Source organism: Gossypium raimondii, chromosome 12, assembly GCF_025698545.1.
Source record: "Gossypium raimondii isolate GPD5lz chromosome 12, ASM2569854v1, whole genome shotgun sequence".
Lineage (NCBI taxonomy): Eukaryota > Viridiplantae > Streptophyta > Magnoliopsida > Malvales > Malvaceae > Gossypium > Gossypium raimondii.
In genome coordinates this window covers 45,520,308-45,530,920 of record NC_068576.1, presented here as the reverse complement: position 1 = coordinate 45,530,920, position 10,613 = coordinate 45,520,308, and the positions used below count along the sequence as shown (strand labels likewise).

At 33.2% G+C, this 10,613-nt stretch overlaps 1 protein-coding gene across 4 annotated transcripts; it reads left to right on the top strand.

Annotated features, from left to right (window-relative positions):
* The first annotated feature begins 3,482 nt into the window (after nt 1-3,482).
* LOC105764436 (inorganic pyrophosphatase TTM2) lies at nt 3,483-10,285 on the top strand. Of its 4 annotated transcripts, none has more exons than XM_052625486.1 (12): nt 3,483-3,617; nt 5,347-5,703; nt 5,980-6,094; nt 6,376-6,571; nt 6,728-6,841; nt 6,967-7,140; nt 7,850-8,044; nt 8,542-8,664; nt 8,744-8,865; nt 8,973-9,090; nt 9,187-9,447; nt 9,929-10,285. In XM_052625486.1, the coding sequence occupies exons 2-12, from the start codon at nt 5,367-5,369 to the stop codon at nt 10,166-10,168; spliced, it is 1,995 nt and encodes a 664-aa protein (XP_052481446.1). In that variant the 5' UTR covers nt 3,483-3,617; nt 5,347-5,366; the 3' UTR covers nt 10,169-10,285. The 4 variants fall into 4 exon arrangements, with proteins under 4 accessions (XP_052481446.1, XP_052481445.1, XP_052481447.1 ...); XM_052625485.1 differs by having other exon boundaries at nt 3,495-3,917; XM_052625487.1 differs by having other exon boundaries at nt 3,496-3,917; nt 9,003-9,090.
* Nucleotides 10,286-10,613: the final 328 nt, after the last annotated feature.

Below are 10,613 nucleotides of genomic sequence, written 5' to 3'. Positions count from 1 at the left end.
TTATTAATTTCACTTCGATGTTTGGATGTCTCGAGGCAAGAAGTTCTTTTCTCAAGACCTAGAACAGAATAAGAGCCAAATTGATAAAAAAAAATAAACATTATAAATTTAGAATAAGAGCTGAAGTTATCATTATAACAATAAAAATAACATTATAAATTTAGAATTTGAAACTTACTCAATTAAAAAATAACATTGTAAATTTTAAACTAAAACTTAATTAAAAAAGCATTATAAATTTAAATTAATAAATGTTAAGTATGACTCCTATTTCAGTCAAATTTGAGAAATAATCTTCTAGTTAAACTCTACTTATTTGTTTCAATCAAACACTGATTAGTTTAGATTATTTTATTATTATTTGACATATGAATTTAGTCTATAAATAAGCTATTTTACAATCTTAGAAAATACACCCATTAGATATTAGAACTCATAACACATTTAGAGAATTTTGTGTTTACGTTTTGAGGGTTCTTTGTTTTCGGGTTTTCGAGGTTTAGTTTTTATCTCCATCTTTTGTACTCTTCATTTCTTTTGTCATTATAGTAAAATTATCTTTGCCTGTGATTTTTTTATCCTCTTTGGAGGAGTTTTTCCACGTTAAATTTGTGTGTTCAATTTCTCAATTTCTTTTACTATTTTTACTTGTTCATTGCTTAATCGGGTTGATCTCCAACAAGTGGTATTAGAGCTAGTTCAATTTTCATAAATCAGTCCATTCAGATATGCCAGCAACAAGGTTTAAAATTAAGAAGTTCAATGGTGAGACAAATTTCAATTTATGGTAAGTTCAGGTGATGGCAATTCTAGTTCAATCCGGCTTGAAAAAGGCTGTTACCAAGAAAAAGCCTAAGAATCTAAATAAAACAGAATAGAAAGAGCTTGATGAAAAGGCTTTGTCTGCAATCCAGTTGTGCCTCGCGAATTCGGTATTGCAGGAGGTATTGATGGAGAAGACCTCATCTGTCTTGTGGAAAAGGTTAGAAACTCTTTATGCAACTCAGTTTCTAGCTAACCGTTTATTGTTGAAACAACATCTATTTACGTTTCGCATGAACGAATGTGAGCTTCTTAGAAATCACATCAGTCAATTCATTACTCTTTTAAATGATTTAAAGAACGTAAAGGTTCATATTGACGATGAAGATCAAGCTATGCTATTATTGTGCTCTTTACCCCCTTCAAACAAGTCTTTCAGGGAGACCCTAATTTATTGCAGAGACAAACTCTCGTTCGAAGATGTGAAGGGTCATTTGTTGAGTAAAGACAAACTCAACAATAAGCTTTATTTGGATAGCAAGGCAGATAGGCAAGCTTCCGTTTTGATAGCATCAAAGAAGCGAGACAAAAAGTGTCACTATTGTAAAAAGTTAGGTCACATCAAAGCAGATTGTTATAAACTGCGAAATAAAAGAGCTGTTGAGAGTAATGAGGAAGATGTAGCTGGTGCTAATTTGGCCGATGAAAGCGGTGATGATTTCTTGTTAGTGTCGACGAGCGATAACTCCAAGCTCACGTCCAAGTGGATATTAGATTCGGGATGTTCTTTCCACATGTGTTCTAATAGAGAATGGTTCTCTACATACAGTTCGATTGAAGGTGGAGTTGTGCGCATGGGAAACCATTCATCTAGTAAGGTAATTGGTATTGTTAAACTTAGGACATACGATGGGAGGATTAGGACACTCTCAGATGTCAGGTATGTACCTGATTTACGAAAGAATCTCATCTCCTTGAGTATTTTAGACTTGAAAGGATGCAAAATTAACATCGAGTCGAGCGGTATTAAAGTATCTCGTGGAGCTCTCGTTTTGTTAAAAGGTAAAAGAATTGACAGTCTTTATATTTTAGAAGGTTCTACAGTGACCGATGAAATCGGACGTCCCTCGTCCGTTACAGAGTCGAAGTCAACTCGTTTGGAGCGGATGTAACTTGGTCATAGGAGGGAAAAATGTATGTCTGTTTCGTTGAAGAGAGGTTCTCTTTTGGATGCAAGTTTTGAAAAGTTAGGACATTGTGTTCGTGAAAATCAGACCCGGGTTAGTTTTGATTTGGTAGTGTACAAGTCGAATGTTAGAAGTCTTCCAGTTTCTAAGCACAGATTCGACTCAGCTAATTCCCTACATAGTTCAAGATAGACTCGTGGTGAGCTTTGACAAAGATGCCGTTGTAGAAATGTGAGTCAAGGTGGAGATTTGTTAAGTATGACTCCTATTTCAGTCAAATTTGAGAAATAATCTTCTAGTTAAACTCTGTTTATTTGTTTCAATCAAACACTGATTAGTTTAGATTATTTTATTATTATTTGACATATGAATTTAGTCTATAAATAGATTCTTTTACAATCTTAAAAAATACACCCATTAGATATTAGAACTTATAACACATTTAGAGAATTTTATGTTTGTGTTTTGAGGGTTCTTTGTTTTCAGGTTTTCGGGGTTTAGTTTTTATCTCCTTCTTTTGTACTCTTCGTTTCTTTTGCCATTATAGTAAAATTATTTTTGCCCTTGATTTTTTTATCCTCTTTGGAGGAGTTTTTTCACGTTAAATTTGTGTGTTCAATTTCTTTTGCTATTTTTACTTGTTTCTTGCTTAATCGAGTCAATTTCTAACAATAAAATTACTTAAATTTATAAAATATTTAAATAACTTAAAAAATTACTTGAAATATATATAAAAAAGAAAATTTATAAGTAAAAATAATTTTAAAAACATGTTTTACTTTAAAAGCTTACTCAATTTAAAAAATAGCATTTATAAAATTTAATTAATAAAATTACTTAAATTAATAATTTTTAAAAAATTTTAAAAAGTATTTTAACATAAAATTAATCGAAAATTTTTCAAGAAATTTAATAGGAATATTCAGAAGAGCGAATGAAGAACAACAATCACGTGACATTTTTGGGCAGAAAAGAGGCCAATCATGGTGGTGTGGGCTAAGTGCTTGCTAAGGTTGAGGGAGGAAGAAAAGAGAGAGAGAGAGAGAAAAGAGACGAGAGGAAAGGAAAGAAGAGAAATCAAAAGAATTAGTGTTGAAAAAGAAAAGATTTTTATTTATGTTTTTTAGTTTAAAAAAAAGGGAAAATTTCATGCAAGTCCCTTTTTCTTGACCCTTGATCATTCACTACTCTAATCAAGCCCTTTTCCACGTGTCACTCATCCAGTAGTTCACAGGTCAATTTTTGATAAATTTTTAACGCTATCAGACAAGAGTACTAAAAAAATAGACAGAGAAAAAGTAGAAATACTACATTAATAATTTTATTAAAGTACAGAGATAAATTTTGCAATTATTCCAAATTTCATAACTTAAAATTTATTTTTATGAAAGAGTTAATATACCAAACAAATTTTATAATTTAAATTCAACCATTAATATTAGGCATCTAAATTTAAATTTTCTGTTCTCATAGTAAGATAATTTTTTTATTATATTAAAAATCCAATTTCAACAGCCCAGCCCAGGTAATTAGTTCGGTTTGGAATTGTAAGTAAAGTTCCAACTACCAAGCGCAAAAAACAGTCAATTGGAGACACAAACACTTGGCTTCCCAGGATTGAGCATTTCATCGATCCCCGGAAAAGAATCGAAACTGCTGCAAATACTAGTATTAAATACCTCTCTCTTCCTTGTTTTATCTTTGTGTGAATGCATTCTCGAGAAAGTGTTTTTTCCTCCCCTTAGATTCTCTAGAATTCCCAAATTCCAGAAAAAAACGAGGAAAATCCCGGAAAATCACATTCGTTTCTATTCCGAAAAAAGAAACCAGAGAAATAGAAGGACCATTTTTTATACAAGGATAAAGGGTTAATCCAGTGTGACTCATTTACTATAAAGAACAGTAGAACACATAGAAAAAAATATAAATAAACAAATTAAAAAACCCCGACTCATTCGGTGTGTCTCGGTGAGTATAATCATCATCATTACTAAAAACCTTTTTTTTTTCTTTTTATTGAATTTGATATATACTCTAATTACGGAATCTGGGTATAGCTTGTTTTGTCATTCTGTTATCTGGGTAATTATTATTATTATTTCATTGTTTGCTTTGATTATTTATTTATTTATTTGGGGGGTGGGGGAGAGGGGGGCAAAGGTGGTTACGAAAGATTCAAATAATGTGTTAGAATAGATGTTTTGGTAAGTTTCTGTTTAATACTTCGTTGACGTTGCTGTCATTTTACTCTTTGAATGTGATTCTTTATATGTTTTTGGAATGTTGGGTCATTGAAAATCAAAATTTTGTGGTGGTGGTGTTTTTTTTTTTTTTTAATGTAAAAGCTGTTTGTTTTGATCTTTGAAGTTGTTACTTTTATTCTCCATGTAGTTTCCATATCTGTTTTTCTGACTAGTGTGCTCCGAGTAAAGCAGAGCTAAAAGAATAGTTTTTTCTTTTCTTTTTTCTTTTCGTATTGCTTGATTTTGTTCTTTCTTTGGATCCTTTACAGCTAATGCGCTACAGTTTTTATTTGAGTTTAATGTTAAAGAATGAGATATTCATTGCTTGTATCATGACAATTAGTGACTGAAGGAGATGATAATATGTACTGCTGTAATCTTTTAGCATGATGTCTAATAGTTGCTTGCCTTGCTCTTATCAATGTGGAATTGGTACTTTCATTTTACCTTTATGGATCAGTGTGAATATATTAATGCTTTACAAAGATAATTAATCATCTTGATTTCCCTCTTACTTAGTACAAAAAGAGTTGGTCATTTCTGTTATTTCCATAAAACTCTTACTGCTGTGTCCATCCTTGAAGGAATGTTATTTTTTTCTTATTATTATTTATATTGTTTTTTTCCTCCTTAAAATTTATACAAAAGGTGAGCCTAAATGACTGAGTCCTTGATTCTACCTGAACTGCTGTCATGGCATTTGACCAATATAATGCTTAGAATTATATAATCAAAGCATCTTGGTGATTCATTTCCTAACCTTATACCTAATGTTGAACTTTGATGTTGCTTAAAATTTCTGTATGACTTTGCCTTCTAGTGTGCCTCTATCAAGTAATGCAATTTTTTTATTTTTTATTTGTGGCGAGATAATTTCAGTTTTCCCAACGAGTTATACTCTTTATTTCAATTTTGTCATTGACTGAGATTGGGATTACTTTCTTGTTTTTTACATGCAACTTTTATGTAGAAAGGATTTGCAGAAAATAAATGGCTGTATCGATTTCCAGTTGAAAATTTTCCATCTTATGTTAAATGAAAATTCATTGACGTTTTTTTGGAGGCATGCTCTTAGTACTGGAAGTTGAAAAGATTAAAGCATTTTAAATTTTTTACTGGCACTACTTATATTTTTAATTGTTCACTTATGCCAGAGGTAGCTGTCATATTTTCAATGGCTCAAGACGCTTCTGGTATTGAAACATGCCATAAGAAACCAGGTCTTTTAAAAGATCAAGTTCCACTGGTTAAGCGAAAGGATATTGATCGCCATGAGATTGTTTCAATCGAAGATCCTTTGTCTTTTGAGCAGGGGTTCTTTATTGTTATCCGTGCATGCCAATCATTAGCACAAAAAAATGATGGAATAGTATTGGTAGGATTAGCAGGTCCTTCTGGGGCAGGGAAGACTGTATTTACCGAAAAGATGCTCAACTTCATGCCCAACATTGCTATTATAACAATGGACAACTATAATGATTCTAGTCGGATAGTTGATGGCAACTTTGATGGTAAACTCATCTTTTATCTCAATTTTCTATCCTTTTGAAAATGTGATTCTGTTGGAGCTTCTCAGCAAGAAGCTATAGAATTGAAGATGTCTTCACAACACTTGTATTGTTTAGGACTTTATTTTGTAGGAATGAGTTTTACATGTCAAAAGAAAATGAGACATGACTGACTGCATTAATATTTTATTTGAATATCGATGTTGTTTGGAATTTAACAAACTTAACAGAAAGCAAGCAAAGCAGTAAAATGAACCTTCTGATTCTTTTAAACAACAGATCCACGCTTGACAGATTATGATATGCTGCTCCAGAATGTTCATGATTTAAAGGAAGGGAAGGATGTCCAGGTTCCCCTCTATGATTTCAAGACTAGTTCCCGAACAGGATACAGGTTGAACACTGCTTCATTTAGTGCTTATCAGTACTATCATTTGCTTAAAAAGCTGTTAAGGATTAAGTTTTCACAGGTATGCCAAAAGAAAAGTAAATGGTAACAGTATTAACATTTGATTGTGAATTATAGAAATCCTGATTAATGTTGTTTACAGAATTGGATTTGCTGCTACTGTAAATCCTTAGTATAAGATCAATTATACTCTTAATCAGATAGGTTATACTACTTTCATAACTGGGTTACAGATTTTAATTTAATCTAGCATGCATCTGTAATAGGACTCTTGAAGTTCCAATCTCCCGAATTGTAATTATTGAAGGCATCTATGCTTTGAGTGAAAAGTTGAGACCTATGCTGGATCTTCGAGTATCTGTCACTGGAGGAGTTCACTTTGACCTCGTTAAACGAGTTCTACGAGACATACAGCGTGCTGGCCAAGAACCTGAAGAAATAATCCACCAAATTTCTGAAACTGTATGTTCAGCTCCTTTTTTTCTGGTGAAATTTATTGCTGCAACGAAACAGGCTGAGTTTGTAGTTTTTTTGCTAAATTTTAGTAAGTTACTTTAATTTCATTTCGGTGCACTATTGTTGTTTTCTGCAAGAAGTCACATGCTCTCTGTTATGCAGGTATATCCAATGTACAAGGCCTTTATTGAGCCGGATCTCCAAACAGCACATATAAAAATCATTAACAAGTTCAACCCGTTTACCGGATTTCAAAGCCCCACTTATATTTTAAAGGTTAGCATTTGCCCCACCTCTTTGCTTGTTTCTCTATGTTACAAAATAATGGTAATGTACTTATTGCTACTCCAGTATCAGTGTCCTTATTTCTCCTGGCATCTCAGTTTTTCTATTTATTGTAGTCAGCAAGGAAGTTCACAGTTGATCAAATTAAGAGTGTTGTATCCAAAGCACATATGGAAACAGAGGAGCAGACTTATGATATATACCTTCTACCTCCTGGTGAAGATCCAGATTCTTGCCAATCATATCTGCGGATGCAGAATAAAGATGGAAAATACAGTCTCATGTTTGAGGTTTGTTCCTCAGTTTTTTAGCTCTTATTATCATGAGCTATGGTCAGAGTTCATATCTTCATAAGCCATTGACAGTTTCAGTGGTCCTATAGTTCATGCATTACAAGAGTTAAGGGTATCATACTACTCTGGAGGTTTCACTGTAGGTATTTTGAGGAAATATGTATGTGTCTAGCTCTGAGTAGATATTACTTATGATAAATAAAATGTTGGTCACAGCATGTGTTTGATATTGTATAGTTTAAGGGTATTTTACAACTCTGGTGGTTTCACTGTAGATGTTTTGAGAAATTATGCATGTGTCTAGGTCTAAGTAGATATTACTTATGACAAACAAGATTTTTTTGTCACTGCAAGCGTTTGATATTGTATTCATGTCTGAACAAATTGCATCCAATGACGGTTCTAGGTTTACAGAATTCCTTCTGGAAGAGTCTTAATCAAAATAACTAGGTAGGTATTAAATTGGCAAATGTTGTTTAGTAGTGGATAGATCTTGGTGAAGTCTTCTTACTAACAAAAAAAAGAACAACAATCCTTTATCTGTAAAATTTTGGGGTTTAAATGTTGGATTGAGATTCTTTGTTCTTCTAATCATCTGTGTTCTTTGTGCTTGATTTCTAACCTTTCTTCGCTGGTGAATGTTTGCTAAAAAACTGTACCCAACCAATGAGAGTCTGATTGGATAGTTTGTGATTCACATCTTCAGGAATGGGTAACAGATATTCCATTTGTCATATCTCCAAGAATTACATTTGAAGTTAGTGTTCGCCTTCTTGGTGGGCTAATGGCCTTGGGTTATACAATATCAGCCATCCTTAAAAGAAACAGCCATGTATTCTCCGATGATAATGTTTGCGTGAAAATCGATTGGCTGGAGCAGCTAAATCGTCAATATCTTCAGGTACTTCTAAGAATCTGAAATCTTCTTCAAAGCTGAGTGCTACAAGATGTGGTGTTTTAGTATAACTTCCTGAACCTGTTAAAGTTGAAAACCCATTCTGGATTTTTTAGTTTTTATAAATGTTCAGTGATTTTCTTCATTTTCTTTCCCCTCTTATCAGTTACTTGCGTCATGTTTTAATTACTTTTTTTCCCTTCAAAATGCAAATTTGACATTTTACTTCATATTTTGTCAATTTGTGGACATATCGATTGGAATGGTCAAAATTTTTGAGCACGGGTTTATATATGATTCATGACATGAATGCTTTTGAAGTGCCATTTATCTTGGAAATTTATCAAATTTACATTTTAGCTTGTACTTTTTATTTCGGAGGAGCTTAGATAACATGTGGTGTATTTGATGCTTAACTATTTCATTTAGAACATTTGAAATATTTCTTGCTTCAAAATATTATGGTAATTTGTAATGAATTGCGCGTTGACATTCTTAAACAGGTACAAGGAAGAGATAGGTCAGTTGTAAAAGATGTTGCAGAGAGGCTTGGTTTGGAAGGTTCTTACATTCCACGTACCTATATTGAACAAATTCGATTGGAAAAGCTTGTAAATGAGGTTATGGTATGAGAATTTGCAATTCTTCAAAAGCTTATGATGTCTTTTTCAATTATAGCACAGCTCTTACCTAATCATCCAACAGGCTCTGCCTGAGGATTTGAAAACAAAGCTCAGCCTAGATGAGGATTTGGTGTCAAGCCCCAAAGAAGCACTCTTGGGAGCCTCCATGGATATGGTTGCTTTGAGAAATATGCATCTCAGGAGGTGTGAACTTCTGATACAGTTCTTTTCTCTGCTGCATAAGAATGTTGTTTAATGGTCCTTTTTTAATTGCATTTAAATCATAGACTGATGTATGCTAACGAAATTAGTGGTATGTCACTTTCATATTCAACTCAAAGAGAGAAGTATATATCAAACTTTGCTGGATATAGTGTGAACAACCAGAGGTTTGGTGAGAGAAACTCGGAGTCAGCTCTAGCAAACAAGGTCTTTATGCAGCTCTTTTTACATTATACTTGATTTTATACTCATGGAATTCTTTGGCAACTTATATCTCCTGTATTTTTCTTGTTTTCAATGCAGGGAGTCATTAATCAGCTTTCGGAGCAGATATCCTCTCTAAATGATAGAATGGATGAATTTAAAACCCGTGTCGAAGAGTTGAATTCCAAGTTAACCATCAAGAGGAGGACTTCCAGCCAACAAAACCTGGCTTTTCGAGCTGAATCTTGCAAGGGATCTGCTTGTACTTCTTACTTTATAAATGGTTTAGGCAATGGTTCCATAATAACCAATTCTTCATCTTCCTCCCAACTGGCTAAGGATTCACCTTTAATGGAAGAGGTACCATGGCTATGCTCTTTATTCAAGTTTCTTATGCATAAGAAATCTAGATTTGCCAGAGTTACAATACAATCTAGATCATTGGCAATAAGAGTTGAAACATTTAAGACTCATTTTGAGCCCTGGAAAAGCTAGAAAGTGTTAGGCATCAATTTTATCTCTATTTAGGACTGTTCTTGATTGTCAAGGGATCAACGGAAATGATCCAACGTACATAATTTAGAACATCAATGCTAATGGCTCGTTTTGGTCCTGGAAAAGTTAGAAAAACTGATAGGGATGGATTTTATCTCTAGTAAGGGCTGATCTTGATTGTCAAGGGATCAACCTGAACAATCCAACATAATTTATAACATCAACAATGGCTGGGAATTCAAAATACTGATGCAATTAACCTATATCTGCACGATTATGTTTATTCATTTGAATTTTCATTGCCAACCAATTTGGCTCAAAACTTTGATTCTTTATGTCTATGAAGCAGATATCTACTGTTGCAGAGGGACAACGTCGAATCATGCATCAGTTAGACAGCCTTAGTAATCTCCTCCATGAGAGACTTGGAGAGAGGTCTGAGCAAGCAAATACAAAAAGGAAATACATGGTGGCTGGTGCAGAACCTATTAAAGTTCCTCTAATTTTAACAACATTGACCATTGGTGGTCTGGGAATCTTTCTATTTAGGGGCTTTCTTTGTAACTCTTCCTCTCAGGTTTTCTAGTAAAGTGCATCCGGGTAATTTTGGCATCAAAACCGAACTTGGAACCTTAATTGTGTTTGATTATACTGAAATTTTCTGGTTGGCTCCGACAGGCTTAAAAGTTCAACCACTTAATCATGCTGTTAGTATTGTTATATTTTTCTTATTTATCTTTTGTTGTGTTTTACTATTTTGCTTGTGCATTTATTTGCTGTCGTATTTGCTTGAACTTTTTTAATCAACAATGAAAAAGACACTGGTAGGTGTAGATAAGAATAGTGGATTTCAGAGTTCGTCCTTTTAATTGATAAAAGTAAATTGCAAAATATCAAGATACAACAGAATATTAACATCTATATCACAGAAATGATTAGAAGTAACATTTAAATAATAGAATTTTCGTCAACAAATCGTAAATATCGTTACAATTATCCCTATAAAGTATGTTCCATTCTAATTCATCGTC